Genomic DNA, 19,627 nt, shown 5'->3' with positions numbered 1-19,627 from the left:
AAGCAGAAGCCTGCGCGGCCACATTGGTGATCTGCAAGGGCCGATTTCTACATGGAATGTTGAGCTAGTGGAATAGCAACATTCCATGTAGAATCTCTAATAGTAGCAACAGTGGAGGAGTGGCCTAGTGGTTAGGGTGGTGGACTTTGGTCCTGAGGAACTGAGTTCGATTCCCACTTCAGGCACAGGCAGCTCCTTGTGACTCTGGGCATGTCACTTAACCCTCCATTGCCCCATGTAAGCCGCATTGAGCCGGCCATGAGTGGGAAAGCACAGGGTACAAATGTAACAAAAATAAAATAGATACTATTGGAGATTCTACATGGAATGTTGCTACTATTGGAGATTCTACATGGAATGTTGCTATTCCACTAGCAACATTCCATGTAGAAGGCTGCGCAGGCTTCTGTTTCTGTGAGTCTGACGTCCTGCACGTAAGTGCAGGACGTCAGACTCACAGAAGCAGAAGCCTGCGCGGCCACATTGCTGATCTGCAAGGGCCGACTTCTACATGGAATGTTGCTAGTGGAATAGCAACATTCCATGTAGAATGTCAAATAGTAGCAACAGTGGAGGAGTGGCCTAGTGGTTAGGGTGGTGGACTTTGGTCCTGAGGAACTGAGTTCAATTCCCACTTCAGGCACAGGCAGCTCCTTGTGACTCTGGGCAAGTCACTTAACCCTCCATTGCCCCATGTAAGCCGCATTGAGCCTGCCATGAGTGGGAAAGCGCGGGGTACAAATGTAACAAAAAAAAAAATGTGTGTATCCTATTATTAACATGGTGTTCTTTTTCCATGTTAATTTTTTTTTTTTAATTGTAAACCACTTTTGACTATATAAGAGAAATGGTATATCAAGTATTTTAAACTATTAAACTGCTGGAGGCAGTGGAGGATTAAATGGCTTGCCCAAGATCACAAGGACTGGGTTTCCCTGGATGAGGGTTGGGCATTTTCTGGCTGTTTGTGACTGCCTGGAGTTATGAGGAACCTAGGACAACAGAATACAGTGGCCTTACTAAACTCTTACTTTAAAGATTGGAAGAACAGAAAAATATTTACTAATGAGAAATTGGTATGACAGCATAGAGGAAGAATCTATAATTGGTGGAGAATTTGAATGAATGAGCAGCCTAAATAAACCACGCAGTGTTTATCTGCCATTGAATATTCTGTTTACTAAAATGCATTAAAATTGATTCTTAACCCACCTTCTGCCTGTGAATCCAAAATAGGTGTCCTGTGCTTAGTTTTCTCCCACGCCTGGTTGAACGAACAAGACTGTTACTGGCCCAGACAGACTTTCTTGATCCCTTTTGTATAATTCTTTCCAGCTCTCAATGGGTTGGAAAGAATAAAACGTAGCCATGGACTTTGCTGCAAAGTGGCCACTCTAAAAGTTGGTCTCCATAAACCAGCAAAACTACACTGAAAATAGCTGCACTCGTATATTGGAAGACTGGGCATCCAAATGGCAGATAAAATTTAATGTGGACAAATGTAAAGTGATGCACATTGGAAGAATAACCCAAGTCATAGTTATCTGATGCTAGGGTTCACCTTGGGGGTCAGCACCCAAGAAAAAGATCTAGGTGTCATTGTAGACAATACGCTGAAATCTTCTTCTCTGTGTGCAACAGCGACCAAAAATGCAAACAGTATACTAGGGATTATTAGGAAAGGGATGGTAAATAAGATCAAGAATACTGTAATGCCTCTGTATCACTCCATGCTGCGACCTCAGATTGAGTATTGCGTTCAGTTCTGATTCCCTTACCTCAAAAAAGTTATAATGGAATTAGAAAAGGTTTAAAGAAGAGCGACCAAAATGATAAAGGGGATGGAACTCTGATATGAGGAAAGGCTAAAGAGGTTAGGGCTCTTCAGCTTGAAAAAGAGACGGCTGAAGGGTATGATTGAGATCTACAAAAATCCTGAGTGGAGTAGAACAGGTAAAAGTTAATCGATTTTTCACTCTTTCAAAAAGTACAAAGACCAGGGGATCCTCGATGAAATTACATGGAAATACTTTTAAAACAGGATGAAATATGTTTTTCACACAAAGCATAGTTAAGTTCTGGAACTCGTTGCCAGAGAATGTGGTTAGCATACCTGGGTTTAAAAAAGATTTAAACAAGTTTCTGGAAGCGGTTAGCATACCTGGGTTTAAAAAAGATTTAAACAAGTTTCTGGAAGCGGTTAGCATACCTGGGTTTAAAAAAGATTTAAACAAGTTCCTGGAAGCGGTTAGCATACCTGGGTTTAAAAAAGATTTAAACAAGTTCCTGGAAGAAAAGTCCATAATCTGCTATTGAGACAGGCATGGGGAAGCCACTGCTTGCCCCGAGATTGGCAGCATGGAATCTTGTTACTCTTTGGGTTTCTGCCAGATACTTGTGACCTGGATTGGCAGGTGGACTATTGGTCTGATCCAGTACAGCTATTCTTGTGTTCATATGTTCTTATTGCAGTTTAGTAGAAAGTGATCTGATGTGCGTTCTTGTGCCTGCTCTAAAATGCTACTGTTTTTATTCCCTTGTAAATGTTTAATTTCTGTACAAAGTAATATGTATTTTATGAGGTTTCTCAATAACGATTTTTCCTGAGTTTATCATATTTGAGTTTGGTATTTAACAAGACTTAATTTGCATTTGTTATTTCAGGTTATTATAATATACTAGCCGTTGAGCCTGTTAAAACGGGCTGGTGGGTCGCCGGCCCCTCCACCCGGCCCGTCTTTTCGCTATTCAACTCACACCTCCGCAGCAGGCAGAGATCAGCTGAGCTCCCGTCGGCCTTCCTTCTCTGCCTGTGTCCCGTCCTCGTGTGACGTAACGTCAGCGAGTGCGGGACACACAGGCAGGGAAGGAAGGCCAACGGCAGCTCAGCTGATCTCTACCTGCTGCGGAGATGTAAGTTGAATAGCGAAGAGACGGGCCGGGTGGAGGGGTGGCGGCAGCGGCGACTCCGGGGGGGGGGGGGGGGGGTACCAGTGGCGGCGACCTCGGGGGGAGGGTAGCGGTGGCGACCTCGGCGGTTCCCTCCCCTTCGCGCAGTTTCCCCTCTCTGTCCCGACCCCCCGTCATCACGTATTGGGGCGGGGCAGACAGGCAGGGAAGGAAGGCCAACGGCAGCTCAGTTGATCTCTGCCTGCTGCGGAGATGTAAGTTGAATAGCAAAGAGATGGGCCCGGGTGGAGGGGTGGCGGCAGCGGCGACTCCGGGGGGGGGGGGGGTACCAGTGGCGGCGACCTCGGGGGGAGGGTAGCGGTGGCGACCTCGGCGGTTCCCTCCCCTTCGCGCAGTTTCCCTCTCTGTCCCGACCCCCCGTCATCACGTATTGGGGCGGGGCAGACAGGCAGGGAAGGAAGGCCAACGGCAGCTCAGTTGATCTCTGCCTGCTGCGGAGATGTAAGTTGAATAGCAAAGAGATGGGCCCGGGTGGAGGGGTGGCGGCAGCGGCGACTCCGGGGGGGGGGGGGTACCAGTGGCGGCGACCTCGGGGGGAGGGTAGCGGTGGCGACCTCGGCGGTTCCCTCCCCTTCGCGCAGTTTCCCCTCTCTGTCCCGACCCCCCGTCATCACGTATTGGGGCGGGGCAGACAGGGAAGTCTCTACTGCGCATTTGCGAGTGAGTACGGTCACTCACCGTTTATATGTTTGATAGTGAGGAATGCTCTGCTTCCTTCATTTTCCTTTTTTTGATTATGCCGGCTTCCTATGTCCTTCTTGATTCTTGTCCCCCAATTGTGGACTATTGACCTTTAAAACTTTTTCTTTGTAAATAGGTAATTCCTGTTTACTTTTTGTTGCCTATTCAAAGAATGTTCTCTTTGATATAATATGTAAAAGCAAAAAAAAAAAAAAGCTACTGATCAGAGTTATGACTTTTAAGGTCTTTCCTCCTTAGCACACACATCCAGATCACAAGTCACGAGAACCAGCCCCTGGCACGGACGTCCTGTGGCACAGAAGGATTCAAAAACATCAAGAAGAGTACAGGCATCGCAGCCCAGACCGCTGCCATCTCTGCTGCTTCTGTGAGACTTGCTTTTGTTTCATCACTTGCATGGGCATGCTTTCTGGTTTACTTGTTGATACGTTGAAACCTTCTGCTCAGTGTGCTGCTGTGGCTAAGAAAGCAAATAGAGTGTTAGGTATTATTAGGAAAGGAATGGAAAACAAAAATGAGGATGTTATAATGCCTTTGTATCGCTCCATGGCGCGACCGCACCTCGAATATTGTGTTCAATTCTGGTCGCCGCATCTCAAGAAAGATATAGTGGAATTAGAAAAGGTGCAGAGAAGGGCGACAAAAATGATAAAGGGGATGGGACGACTTCCCTATGAGGAAAGGCTAAAGCGGCTAGGGCTCTTCAGCTTGGAGAAAAGGCAGCTGAGGAGAGATATGATAGAGGTCTATAAAATAATGAGTGGAGTTGAACGGGTAGATGTGAAGCGTCTGTTTACGCTTTCCAAAAATACTAGGACTAGGGGGCATGCGATGAAGCTACAATGTAGTAAATTTAAAATGAATCGGAGAATTTTTCTTCACTCAGCGTGTAATTAAACTCTGGAATTCGTTGCCAGAGAATGTGGTAAAGGCGGTTAGCTTAGCGGCGTTTAAAAAAAGTTTGGACAACTTCCTAAAGGAAAAGTCCATAGACCGTTATTAAATGGACTTGAGGAAAAGCCACTGTTTCTGGGATAAGCAGTATAAAATGTTTTGTACTTTTTTGGGATCTTGCCAGGTATTTGTGATCTGGATTGGCCACTGTTGAAAACAGGATGCTGGGCTTGATGGACCTTTGGTCTTTCCCAGTATGGTAATACTTATGTACTTATCTCTTGGTTACTATAACAGGTCATCTAAATTTAATCATCATTTGTATGCTTAACTTTATACCCCCTGATACTCTGTGTTATTTAACCGGCCAGGAATGGCTGCAGGCCGGTTAAATAGTTAGTAACCAGCTATCTGCAAATAGCGGGAGATAGCCGGTTATCTTCCGCTGAATATTCCCAGTCAATGCTTAAAAGCTAACCAGTTATATCACGCGATATAACTGGGTATCTGCTAATATTAAGCGCATCACTGATTAAGTTTTGCGGCCATATCATTCCGCCTAAATAGGCCTATCTTTGGCCGGTTCAAACTTAACTAGCCAGCACTTATTGGCTTGGCCGTTTTAAGTTTGAATCAGCCAAAAATAAACCAGATATTTAATGCTGGTCACCAGAGATGGCCTGGCATTCAATATCCGGTCTCACCACGGACTACAGGAGTTAGCCGGGCTGCTTCACGCAGTCTGAATATTGATCCCATAGAATATTATCATTTATGCAGGTGGTATTTACACACGTAAATTCTAACTGGGCACACAGCAGTACTATATAATTTACATTTGCAAACGCCAAAGCACATAAATACAAGGGGGGCTGTTCATTGGGGAGGAGCATGGGTGGGGCCAGAATTTACTCACAGAATAGTGTCATTTAAGCATGTAACTGTCACATACCAGCCATAGACCTGGCAATAAGTGAAGTGCGCACTTGTCTCTAAATTTTAGGTATGCCGATGCCGCCTTACGCTAGTATTGTATAAGAGCACTTACATGCCTAAATACTTGCATAGAATAGCCCGCATAATTTGAGCACCTCAATTGTATTGCCAGTTCTCTGAGGACATGCAGGCCATTAATATTCTCACATCTGGGTGATGTTATCTGACGGAGCCCAGCACTGGCACTGCCTAGTATATACAGATAATAGAAAATTCTAGCAGCATCCCACCGTGCATGCACGTTCCTCAGTCTGATTTTATCCGTGGAGCTGAGAGGTTACATCTCCGTGGTCTTTATTTTATTTATTTTTTTTTTTTTGTTACATTTGTACCCCGCGCTTTCCCACTCATGGCAGGCTCAATGCGGCGGGCAATGGAGGGTTAAGTGACTTGCCCAGAGTCACTAGGAGCTGCCTGTGCCGGGAATTGAACTCAGTTCCTCAATTCCCCAGGACCAAAGTCCACCACCCTAACCACTAGGCCACTCCTCCTCCTACAGTTCATTTTCAGTGCCTTCCTGTTCGGTTTTTACCTTAATTTCTCTCATTCTCTATTTAGATTTTATTTTTGCTACCTTTCCCCTTTATTTTTCAGCTTGTCAAGTTTTTCTTTTTCGCATGGCTCTTCAGTCCTCGTTTAGGCCTCAGCACCGACCTCTATTTGAGCCTTGCCCCTTTTTGATGCACCTGGAGTATTGTGTTCAGTACTGGTCTCCGTATCTCAAAAAAGATATAGTAGAATTGGAAAAGGTACAGCGAAGGGCGACGAAAATGATAGTGGGGATGGGACGACTTTCCTATGAAGAGAGGCTGAGAAGGCTAGGGCTTTTCAGCTTGGAGAAGAGACGGCTGAGGGGAGATATGATAGAAGTGTATAAAATAATGAGTGGAATGGATCGGGTGGATGTGAAGCGACTGTTCACGCTATCCAAAAATACTAGGACTAGAGGGCATGAGTTGAAGCTACAGTGTGGTAAATTTAAAACGAATCGGAGAAAATTTTTCTTCACCCAACGTGTAATTAGACTCTGGAATTCATTGCCGGAGAACGTGGTACGGGCGGTTAGCTTGACGGAGTTTAAAAAGGGGTTAGATAGATTCCTAAAGGACAAGTCCATAGACCGCTATTAAATGGACTGGAAAAATTCCTCATTTTTAGGTATAACTTGTCTGGAATGTTTTTACGTTTGGGGAGCGTGCCAGGTGCCCTTGACCTGGATTGGCCACTGTCGGTGACAGGATGCTGGGCTAGATGGACCTTTGGTCTTTCCCAGTATGGCACTACTTATGTACTTATGTACTTATGTAAGATTGAGGCATTTAATTTGGCCACAATTCTTTTCTCAATACCTAGGAAGACCCCCAGTGGCTTCAAAAGGTGCGCCTAATGTAATTGGATGATTTCTGCCAGGGACCTGCTCAATTGGTTCATCTGGTGCCTTGGGCCTGACCACCAGCCTGATTCTTTTTCTCTCTATTTACAAATATAGCTGAAGACACAGAGGGTGTGTCAGGTCCAATAGGAGAAACATTTTGGCTCCTCGAAGGACAGTTCAGCAATATCGGCATCCGAAACATTGACCTCGATAGCTGCCCAGACTTCATCTACCACTGGGAGTGCACCAGCATCGAGGAGGTCTTCACCTCCCTTAACATCGAGTGCTGGTGGTAGACCCTGAGACCGGTACGAGGGTACCAAGGGACCACGATGCTGAGCGTCGAGGGAAGCCAAAGAAGCACAAGCATCGGTCACCTTCGAAACACTGCCGGGAGCACCGGGGATCGGCATCTCCAGTACTTGAGAAGCGTCAGAACCAATAGGATAGGTCCCCCTCTTTGGAGGACGTGCTGGTTCACCATTCTTTGAGCAGCCAGGTTCCCGCTTACAGTTTGACACTAGCTACTACTACTACTGCTACTTGACATTTCTAGAGCGCTACTAGGGTTACGCAGCGCTGTACAGTTTAACAATGAAGGACAGTCCCTGTTCAAAGGAGCTTACAATCTAAAGGACGAAATGTCAAGTTGGGGCAGTCTATATTTCTGAATAGAGGTATAGTGGTTAGGAGCCAAAGGCGACATTGAAGAGGTGGGCTTTGAACAAAGATTTAAAGATGGGGAGGGAGGGGGCCTGGCGTAGGGGCTCAGGGAGTTTGTTCCAAGCATGGGGTGAGGCGAGGCAGAAAGGGCGGAGCCTGGAGTTGGCGGTGGTGGAGAAGGGTACTGAAAGGAGGGATTTCTCAGGTGTCTCTGAACCAGCTCCCTAGCCTTTGCCAATGCCTGCCCTCGATGAGCAGTACCGGGCCATGCTCAGAGAGGAGCTTGCGTAGATATTTCAGCTGCACGCCACTGAGGTATCAAGAACTCTTGTGCCAGCTGCAGTTCAACCTCAACTCCTTCCTGAGGCCTCAAGTTTGCCTGTGGAGTGGTCTTCGATGCCTAAATGGGTGTCCACATCGACCCATGCGGTACCGCTCTCTACATTGGGGGAGGAAGCTTCCATGGAGTCTTAGAGCTGTATTTTGGCACCCTTCGGGGTGTGGACATGGTTCCACTGAGCTAGGGCAAGCACAGACTCACTCTGCCCATCTGGAGTATTGTGAAGAGTCAGACTTGGACCACTCAAGGGAGTCAGATAAAAATTCATCTTCTCAGAGGAGTCATGGAGTCCCTTCTGATCCCTCCCCACCTCAAAAGAGGCATAAATCTCCACTTGAGAGTCTCTCATTCACAGGTTTTGTGAAGGATATGGCTTCGGCCATCCCATTTAAGTTGGAGATGGAGGAAGAGCCTAGTGCAGAAATGTTATTTGTCTTGGGCTATGAATTTCTTCTTAAGAAAGGGGTTACAGTTTTGTTGCACCCTATCCTTAAAGATGCACTGTCAAAGGCTGTCAGAGATCGGCTATAGAACCAAATTATTCTCATCTAAACAGACAATCAGGTTGTAATGTATTATGTGAACAAGCAAAGGGGGAGGACATGGGATCTTACCCCTTGTGTCAGGAGGCAGTATGGATGTGGCAGTGGGCCCTCCTTCAGGGGATGGTACTACAAGTAAGGACAACAGCCTGGTGGACAGACTGAGCCTGGTAATGCAACCTCACAAGTGGTCTCTCAATATGGGCATAGCCCACAGGATCTTCCAAGAGTGGAGCACCCCCTTTGTGAATCTTTTCACTACTTTTCTCAACAACAAGGTCCTTCAGTTCTGCTCCAGGCTCAAATCACATGGCATAGCATCAAATTCATTTCTCCTTCATTGGGGGGGAAGGTCTTCTGTATGTGTATCCTCCAGTACCTCTCATAGAGAGGACTTTGCTGAAACTCGGGCAAGGTTGGGGAACAGTGATCCCGATTTCTCCATTCTGGCCGAGATAGATCTGGTTCCCTTTCCTGCTGGAATTGACCTCCGAGGACCAGTGGAGATTACAGCTTTTTCTGACCTTCATAACACAGAACGGGGGGGGGGGTCCCTTCTGCATCCCAACCTCCAGTCCCTGGCCCTTGCGGCCTGGATATTGAGAGTGTAGAATTTCAGCCCTCGAATCTGCCTGACGGTGTCTCCAAAATCTTGCTTGCTTCCAGGAAATATTCCACTAAGCAGTGTTATTCTTTTAATTGGAGAAGGTTTGCCATCTGCTGTGCAGGTAAGGCCCTAGATCCTCTTTCTTGCCCTACACAAAAACTGCTTGAATACCTCCTGCGCCTGTGTGAGTCTGGTTTAAAAACCAACTCTATACAGGTACATCTCGGTACAATCAGCCCATCTCTGTACAGCCTTTAGTTCTATTCATGAGAGGTTTGATGTTGTCAAAGCCCACCGATCAAACTTCTACTGTGTAATTGGATCTCAATGTCATTCTAACCCAGCTGATGAGAGCTCCCAATTGATTTCTGTCATTTGAAGTATTTGACTGGGAAAGTTGTGTTTTTGGTGGCAGTCGCTTCAGCTCACAGAGTCGGTGAGCTTCAGGCCCTAGTAGCTGATCCACCTTACATGAAATTTGATTGCAACAAAGTAGTTCTTCGCACACACCCCTTCCTAAGGTAGCATCAGAGTTCCACCTTAACCAGTCAGTTGTTTTGCCAACATTTTCCCAAAGCCACATGCCCATCCTGGCAAAAGTATACTACATTAAATTGCAAGCGAGCCTTAGCCTTCAATCTGGAGCGGACTATAAAGCCCATAGACAGTCCACCCAGCTTTTTTTTTTTTTTTTGACCCAAACAGGATGGGGCAAATGGTACTATTTTCAATCGGTGGCGTCGGCAAATGACACTGTTTTCAATTGGCTAGCAGGTTGCATCTCCTTCATTTATACCCAGGTTGGGCTGACTCGAGGGTCGTGTCAAGAACCTTGGCTACTTCGGGAGCCCACTTGCTGCTGCTGTTACTACTACTTACTACTGCTTAACATTTCTTTAGCACTACTAGACATATGCAGTACTGTACACATTATATGCAGGTGCTCTTTCTGTCCCTAATGGGCTCACAATCTAAGGTGTGGTGGTGTTTTTTGTTTCTGGTACCTGAGGTAGTGGAGAGTTAAGTGACTTGCCCAGGGTCACAAGGAGCTGCTGCTACTCCACTCCATTTGAGGTCAGCCTCCATTGAGGAAATTTGCAAGGCTGCGATGTGGTCTTCGGTGCATACATTCACTTCTCACTACTGCCTTAAGCAGGACGCCCGACATGACAGCTGGTTTAGTTAGATAGTACTACAGAATTTGTTTGGTGTCTAGAATCCAACTCCACCCTCCTAGGCCCAGTTTTGCTCTGTTCCAGGCTGCACCTCCACAACTAGATTGTAGTTTAAGGTTGAATGATTTCAAGGCCTAGACGTTTCGAGTCCCTGTTTTTCTAGCATTGTTGTTTTTTTGATGAGCTTGGTAGCTAGGGATTCCCAAGATGTTTGTTTGTTTTTATTTATTTATTAACCTGCACATCTACAACCCTGAGCGGGGAACAATTTACAGTCATAATAATAATACACATTTTACAGACATATCAAAACAATATCTGCTAAAACATCAGAATCTGACAGTACCCAAACAATCCAGAACTAATCCCTAAGGAAAAATATCAAATGTTTGCTAAAACGGAACAGTTTTCAAAGCCTTTTTAAATTCATCTATATTTCATAGGGCTCGAAGTTGAGCAGATAAAGAATTCCACAGGTGAAGAATTCCTGCAATGTAAAAGATTGAGTTCCTATACTTGTCCAAAAAAAAAAAAAAAACAGTTTGAAAGAATGAACATTGAGCGTGTTACACAGAAATATAGAAACATGATGACAGATAAGGGCTATATGGCCCATCCAGTCTGCCCATCCTCAGTTACCACTTAACTCCTCCTTTTCCTAAGAGATCCCACTTGTCTGTCCCATGCCTTCTTAAACTCTGACACAGTCTTCGTGACAGTCTGTAATCTTGGCACCCGGCAGTCAACATACCTCCCTAGACATCATGTCTGGTCAGCAGATGGGGCTTTAGTACCCCTCGGAAGAGAATCTCCAACTACAACTACCTTTCTTTTCTTATTGGCCACCGATCCAGTGGCTTAGAGATTTTTGATCATAGTTTCCTCCTGTTCTTGAGATGTTTTCATCTCTTCTGCATTCAGGGCTGTGAACTGATTCTTCATTTCAACAGAAGATGGAGTTGGGGAGTTGATTTTGCAGGCTGTGGTGACTTGTGTCCAGTTATCCTCTTTCTCCATTAGATCTCCTCTTCCTTTGTTGGAAATCACCAATGTTTCAACAGGCATGTTAGAAGATCCAGACCTCAAGGAGCAAGAATGCTGATGCAAATGTGAGAATACTAATGACCTTCTTGTCCTTGGAGAAAGCAAAGTTACTCACTGTAGCAGATGTTCTCTGAGGACAGCAAGCCAAATGTTCTCGCATACCCTCCAACCTCCCCTAGGAGTTGTATTCCTTCAGCTGTATTATTCTACTGAGGAATCTGTGCCCACACGTCGTACAGAAAGGCACCTGTGCATGCATAGTGGAATGCTCCTAGAATTTGCTACTCTCTGTGTATGCTAGGCAGCATCCGCACTGGTCTCCGTCAAATGACGTCACCTAAATGGAGAATACTTGGAGACATATTTTCAAAGCACTTAGCCTTCCAAAGTTCCACAGAAACCTATAGCACTTTGGAAGGCTAAGTGCTTTGAAAATGAGCCCCCTGGCATGCTGTCCTTGGAGAACATCTGCTACAGGTGAGTAACTTTGCTTTATAGAATCGCCACCTTTGTGGGTAATAATCAAAACTGCCCGCACTGGTACAGGCTCTACTAGTGCTTTTACACACAGGGTTTGCACAAGCCAGAGAGACTTTTGCTTTGATTTTTGCCTATGGCAAAATTATACACAGAAATTGTGCTTGCTTTATTTGCACGTAATTTCACTTTTGGATACACATGTGCATAATTAAGCAGGACTGCGTATGGTTCTTCAGTCTCCACCTTTGGTTTGCTGATTCTCTGTGTATTGACAACGCCCATTTTTTTTCACCCAATGAGAGACTAGAAGAGGAGGTGGCCTAATGGTGAGATTAATAGACTGAGAGCCTGTCACAACTGTTAGGAATAGTGAGCCCTTGGACCAAAGCTGGAGCTTTGGCAGACAAATCACCTGGGCTGGCACAGGCAGGAATCAGAACAGACTGGACTAAGATAAACTAACAAACTCAAGACAGGGCAGGACAGAGGTAACTAAACACAATGGACAAAACAAGGACCAGATCCAGACGAGGCAAGGAAAAGAAGGCAAAGGGGCCAGAACTGGAACCCAGACAGGAAAAGGCAAAACTCGGAACTGGATTAGGACTGGGACCCAGAAATGCAAGACAGGGCAACACACGGAAGTAGGTTAAAACTGGGTCCAGAAAAGGGCAAGACAAGGCAAGAACTGGATCAGGACAGGACTAGACCGAAAGACAAGACAAAGCACAACTAGACAGGCAACACAGGGTAGGAGCTAAGCAACAAGAATAACAGAAGCAAGACAATAAACAAGGCAGGAACAGGATTCAGGATTCGCGAACAGGATTCCGGATTCTCAAACAGGCTTGGCTGGAACAGGATTCCGGATTCTCAAACAGGCTTGGCTGGAACAGGATTCTGGATTCTCAAACAGGCTTGGCTGGAACAGGATTCCGGATTCTCAAACAGGATACTGAACAGGACTTGGCTTGACAGAGAGCAGGGACAGAAACTAGCTCAACCACATAGCAGGGGCAGAACCTGGCTCAAACACACAACAGGAACAGAACTTAGCAGAAACAGAGCTCAAGAGCCAGGAAGCAAACGTAGCAGGCAAAGGATTAAGCAGACTAAGTGAAGACAAATAAAGAAGCAATGTACATCCACAGCTGGAAAAGAAAGGCCAGGCAGATTGAGAGGCAGCAGACACACCTGCATAGTAGTGAGGCAATTAGGGACAATGCTGGCTTCTACAGACTCTCAGAATTAACAGACAAGAACTACACACACAGGAAACAGAACAGGGAAAACAGGAACAGAGCTTGGCTAAACACAGAGCTTAACTATAGCAAGAGTCAAAAGCAGGGCTTGACTAAAAGCAGAAGCCAAGGGAAGTCAAACAGATACAGACACCAAGGGCAGGGTGTGGCTCTAGAGCCAGGCCTTTAGGATCAAGGTTCAAAAGCAAATCACAGAATAAAAACAAAGCATTGAAACACAAGACTCAGGGAAACACAGAACAGACCTTCAGGAGCAAGACTCAGGAACAAAGCCAAGCAAGGATATGACCTATGCAGGTAACACAGATTAAGAGGCCTCTTGCAAAGGCAACGTAGGAAAGCTCCCTGGGTCCTTATAAAGAAGTAGGCTGCTGATGTCACAAGTAGGAAATGAAGCAGAAGCGGGGAGACCAAAGCGAGGCTTGGCTTACAGGAAGAACAACAATAGGGAAAAAGGCAGACTGGAGAGGTCACAGAGCTAGATATCAAGAAACAGTAGGTCTGAACATAAGCGCACGGCCACAACCGTGACAGAACCAGAGAAAGTACCGTTCAAATTCAGCTTCTGCCATTGCAAATATTGGCGCTCACAGTGAAAAGAATGAAGTTAAATAAAAGAGAGCAGACACCCAACACCAAGTACAGTCCCAGACCCCTTGTCCACGCACACACAGGAACCCACCAAGTGCAAGTTTGGAGGCAGTAGTGATACCCAGTTGCCCCTTCCTATGTTATAGCACCGCCTAAGGTCAGGCACTTCCATTTTCCAAGACGGTAGCATGGGGGGGTCCTATAAATGATTGCTCCTGTACTGCATCTGTAAGCCAGTCTGAACTTGTATAAAGATTCAGTGCTACAAAAAGTGAGAAAAAATTATATTTTAATACAGGTTTGAACATCAGAAACAATATTTATACAGTGTTTTATGTGCCCACTCTGCTGCTCTTTAGCACAGCAATTTTATGCTGAAATTTCCACACAAATCTTTATTGCTGCATCAGGAGTAAGATTAGCGTGTGAAAATCGAGAGTTAACCACTGCATTAAAAGTTAGCACAGCTTACTGCATCAGTTCCTCTGTAGGGAATTTGGGGGAGGGGGAAATAGAGACGGGGAAAGGAAAGAAGGTGCCAGTCATGGGAGATCATCTGAGGAATGATATTCTACGTCTAGACTGGTAAACCTCCGATATACAGTGGTGGAAATAAGTATTTGATCCCTTGCTGATTTTGTAAGTTTGCCCACTGACAAAGACATGAGCAGCCCATAATTGAAGGGTAGGTTATTGGTAACAGTGAGAGATAGCACATCACAAATTAAATCCGGAAAATCACATTGTGGAAAGTATATGAATTTATTTGCATTCTGCAGAGGGAAATAAGTATTTGATCCCCCACCAACCAGTAAGAGATCTGGCCCCTACAGACCAGGTAGATGCTCCAAATCAACTCGTTACCTGCATGACAGACAGCTGTCGGCAATGGTCACCTGTATGAAAGACACCTGTCCACAGACTCAGTGAATCAGTCAGACTCTAACCTCTACAAAATGGCCAAGAGCAAGGAGCTGTCTAAGGATGTCAGGGACAAGATCATACACCTGCACAAGGCTGGAATGGGCTACAAAACCATCAGTAAGACGCTGGGCGAGAAGGAGACAACTGTTGGTGCCATAGTAAGAAAATGGAAGAAGTACAAAATGACTGTCAATCGACAAAGATCTGGGGCTCCACGCAAAATCTCACCTCGTGGGGTATCCTTGATCATGAGGAAGGTTAGAAATCAGCCTACAACTACAAGGGTGGAACTTGTCAATGATCTCAAGGCAGCTGGGACCACTGTCACCACGAAAACCATTGGTAACACATTACGACATAACGGATTGCAATCCTGCAGTGCCCGCAAGGTCCCCCTGCTCCGGAAGGCACATGTGACGGCCCATCTGAAGTTTGCCAGTGAACACCTGGATGATGCCGAGAGTGATTGGGAGAAGGTGCTGTGGTCAGATGAGACAAAAATTGAGCTCTTTGGCATGAACTCAACTCGCCGTGTTTGGAGGAAGAGAAATGCTGCCTATGACACAAAGAACACCGTCCCCACTGTCAAGCATGGAGGTGGAAATGTTATGTTTTGGGGGTGTTTCTCTGCTAAGGGCACAGGACTACTTCACCGCATCAATGGGAGAATGGATGGGGCCATGTACCGTACAATTCTGAGTGACAACCTCCTTCCCTCCGCCAGGGCCTTAAAAATGGGTCGTGGCTGGGTCTTCCAGCACGACAATGACCCAAAACATACAGCCAAGGCAACAAAGGAGTGGCTCAGGAAGAAGCACATTAGGGTCATGGAGTGGCCTAGCCAGTCACCAGACCTTAATCCCATTGAAAACTTATGGAGGGAGCTGAAGCTGCGAGTTGCCAAGCGACAGCCCAGAACTCTTAATGATTTAGAGATGATCTGCAAAGAGGAGTGGACCAAAATTCCTCCTGACATGTGTGCAAACCTCATCATCAACTACAGAAGACGTCTGACCGCTGTGCTTGCCAACAAGGGTTTTGCCACCAAGTATTAGGTCTTGTTTGCCAGAGGGATTAAATATTTATTTCCCTCTGCAGAATGCAAATAAATTCATATACTTTCCACAATGTGATTTTCCGGATTTAATTTGTGATGTGCTATCTCTCACTGTTACCAATAACCTACCCTTCAATTATGGGCTGCTCATGTCTTTGTCAGTGGGCAAACTTACAAAATCAGCAAGGGATCAAATACTTATTTCCACCACTGTATTTTTTGAGCTCTATGTACCATAGCATTGCTTTCTGGGTAAAATACACTGAAAATATAGTTTGAATGCCATCTTCCTAGGCAGCACTCCAGACCAGTCCAGACGCTTGGGTTATACACGCCTACCAGCAGATGGAGACTGAGAACAACTGTCCTGTGCAGCTGTTACCCAGCCAGTTTGTTCTCAGTCCAGCAGATGATAGACATGCAGTCTGGTTGGCCTGGGGAGGGTTGAGTCTCAGAGTTTGCCTCTAGTTTGGGTTTATTTTCCTAGTTGGGATCTCTTTTTTTGAAATTTTTTTTTAACTTTTATTTTATTTGGGGCTGTTCTCTTGTTGCGCTTTCTAAGACTGGGGTATTAGTCTGTGGGGCCACTTTACCCCATGAGTGTTACACCTAAGAGGCTGGGTCCCTTCTCCCTCGTCCACCCCCTGCTGGGAGGACCATGTGTGCCTTGGCTCCAAAGTGCTGAAGCCTTGAGGGCTGAGTACCTAGCCATCAGCAACTGCGCTAGAGTAAAAAAAAAAAGAAGCGGCAGGCGTGGTTGGCTGTCCGGTAGGTACTTCATCTTCCTTACCTAAAGGGCAATTTTAGGAACTGATGCCTCAGTTTAGGCGCTCCTATCGCAAATTCTGTAATGACATCTTGGCACCAAGATCCCTTTGTCGAATAGGGAAAGGGATGGGCTTTGATATACTGCCTTCTCATGTTACGCTCCTCCTGGGATTGCATAGTTTGGGGGGGTTTCTGTTCCCTTTTTCCTTCAGTACTGAAATATGGGCTAACATTTACCTTATCCCCTATTGCCATGCTTATATGAAACAATCTCTTAGTTTCAATATCTAGATAGTGGAAGTAGAAGCAGCAGTCTGAAAGCTTGTGGAGAAGACTCTCTTAAGTTTTACCTTCCGAAAGAATTTGTCATCGTCTCCTAAGGGGTGCGTGCCTCACAGCTCTATTTTCCTAACAATTATTAAGTAGAGAGGTGTGGTAGCCGTGTTAGTCCACTCTTAAAGGTTATCAATAGAAATCAAACAAAATATAACATGGAAAAGAAAATAAGATGATACCTTGTTTATTGGACATAAATGTATTAAGTTATGTCCAATAAAAAAGGTATCATCTTATTTTCTTTTCCATGTTTAATTTGTTTGATTTTCTATTGATAACCTAACAATTATTTAAAGGAAATTTTAGACATTTCCACCAGGTGGCACTGTTGATACACTGAAAGAAGCATCTGTCCTTTGTTAAAACAAAAGAAAATACTTAAAAAAAATATATATATATATATGAATATACAGATACAAAAATGTATCACCCAAATACTGTGCAAGGAACAAGAGAGCAAACTGTATTGTGTACAGGACAGAAAATGTAAACATTCACTCTTGTGCTAGCCTGCTTCTTTAATTTTGGGAGCAGGGCTTTTCAATTTTTTGATACTTGTTTCCTCCATCAGATTCTATCAGCTGCTTGTTTGAAAGAGTCTCTTCAAAGTGTGCAGCTGTGTATTTTTTAGTCTTTTTTTTTTTTTTTAAGCAGAGATTGAACATTGAGTAGCTCTGGGCTAGGAAGTGCTCTCTAGATTTCTTTGTGTTAATAGTTTCTGCCTGGAGGCAGTATGCTGAAAACACATAGGAGCTGCAGACCACTAGAACGTTTTGTTATATTTAGGGCTTCTGATTTGAGATTTTAACTGATAAACCCTGATAACTGCAGAAATATGAGTTTATTGGACAAACACTGAAAAACACCATTTTCCCATACCTTATCGCTACGTCCCTTACCTGCTTCACTCTTTGTCTTTTCCTTGCTTGTTGATTCCACATCTGTATATATGTACATGTGTATTTCATTCAGCTGCAGGTGGTATCCAGTAGTAGTATGTGTGCTGCAAAAACAGATAGATACACTTATAAACTCTTTAAAATAAAAGCCACGCTTAGAGTTTTGCATAAAGCTATTGCCTGTGTTTAATTCTTTGCAGAAGGCGATTAACAAAGGCGTATCCCACGTACGAGTTGTGGTGAAAGGTCTGGGACCTGGTCGGCTGGTAAGTTATTGCATTTTATGAAGCTCTGGCACGCAGACTGTGAAGGCATATTAAGTACACTTGTTGTTGCTGTTTCAGAAAGGCAACATGTGCAGCTCTGAATTTTTGCAAAATAGCCCTGAGGAAGGTAGGCAGAGGCATGTTTACATCTGCTTTGCAGCAGGCACAGATGGTCCACTTAATAAGTATACATGAATATGTGCACATTGTGTAACATCTTCCCAAGACCATGGTAGGCACCAATAATTCAGTATTAACCTTTCAACATAAGCTAAGAAAATTTGCTCCCAGTTAAACTTAAAATGATTTTTTTTTTTTTTTAATCGGATCTTCAGAGATCGCCCAGTAACACGTTCCTCTGTCATGGGCAGTCTCATGAGTCATCATTGATCCAATTTTAAATATAGTTATAATAAACTTCTTCTTCTTGCAAAAAATAAGGTGTATTAACTTACCTTTCAGAAGAAATTCAACCTATAAAAGATAAGTTCATATGTATTATTTTTGTTGTTGTTATTATTATTATTATTTATGACATTTATATCCCACATTATCCCAAACAAGTTTGAGTTCAATGTGGCTTACAATAAAAACAGTATTGGATACAGAAAAAGTTCATTCGACTTATACTAAAATTGCATCCATGATGACTCATGGATGTGTTGTGCTAATATCCCTGATATTTCTGAAGATCTGATAATAAAAAAATCTTTTTTTAAGTTTATAAATATTATCGGCATGTTTCTAGCAACTTCACTCAGCCTCCGCCCCCAGGAATGCCTTTGCTTGTTCTGTACACACTAGATATCAGTAGCAACTATGTTTATGCATATATAGCATTGGGCAGTTTAAGTGCCTGTTTCTGACATGATAATGCTGTTTTACCCACAGGAAATCTTTTATAGAAATATCCCCACAACCCGCAACAGGCAGATTGCTGTAGAATTTTTTAGGAGTAAGTCTGCAGAGTTTCCTAGCATTATCTGCACTGAAAGCTGGACCCACACTGAGCAGCAGCAATATGTAGAAAGACTAGGCTAAGAGTTGGTCTGGTGCATCTTGTTGTCTTGACAGAATTTTCCTTATAAGAAAATGGAGCTGCTGCCGCAGTGGTCGCTAGCCCTAAGGCTCGGCGTGCTTCGTATTGTGACCCAAGCCCAGAATAACCTTGGCTTGATCTTGTTTTTTCTGAGAGCAGACACCCAGTTTTGAGTGGGTCTGATCCCAAAGTGGGTGGTCACGATGCCTCCCCCCACCTGGCATCTCTCCCAACCCTCCCTCCCTGCCGATAGAGGGGTCACTTAACTCTACTCCCCCAATTCCCCTGTATCCTGAAATCCTTAGTTTTTCAACAGCAGTGAGCAGCAGCTTATTCCCTTTGTTCACACCGCCTCCAAGCTTTCCTCTGACACAACTTCCTGGTTCTGCAAACCAGGGGTGGGAGGAGGAGTAGAGTTAAGTGACACCATCCCCCCCCCCCCCCCCCCAAAATCTCTTGGAGGGAGAGATGCCTGGGAATCTTTATCCGGTAGGGCTTGGGGATCCCCACCAGCCAGGTTGCTGCTGCTGGATAGACCCGAGTCCAAAGTGCACTACGCCACTGTCTGAGAGCCATTCAGCTACTTATGTATTTTAAGGCAGCAGTGCTAAGTACCGTATTTTTCGGACTGTAAGACGCACCGGACCATAAGACGCACCTAGGTTTTAGAGGAGGGAAATAGGAAAAAAAAAATTTC

At 44.8% G+C, this 19,627-nt stretch overlaps 1 protein-coding gene across 1 annotated transcript in view; it reads left to right on the top strand.

The window, feature by feature from the left end:
* Positions 1-19,627, top strand: part of MRPS11 (mitochondrial ribosomal protein S11) — a 60,081-nt gene that overhangs the window by 17,583 nt on the left and 22,871 nt on the right. Inside the window, exons 4-5 of the mRNA XM_030189706.1 lie at positions 3,910-4,039; positions 17,826-17,891. Of these exons, the coding sequence (XP_030045566.1) occupies positions 3,910-4,039; positions 17,826-17,891 (196 nt within the window). The remainder of the gene's footprint in view (positions 1-3,909; positions 4,040-17,825; positions 17,892-19,627) is intronic.

The sequence above is a fragment of the Microcaecilia unicolor genome, chromosome 1 (genome assembly GCF_901765095.1).
Source record: "Microcaecilia unicolor chromosome 1, aMicUni1.1, whole genome shotgun sequence".
Taxonomy (NCBI): Eukaryota; Metazoa; Chordata; class Amphibia; order Gymnophiona; family Siphonopidae; genus Microcaecilia; species Microcaecilia unicolor.
The sequence above is the reverse complement of the archived record's forward strand: the minus strand, read 5'-3'. Positions and strand labels throughout refer to the sequence as shown.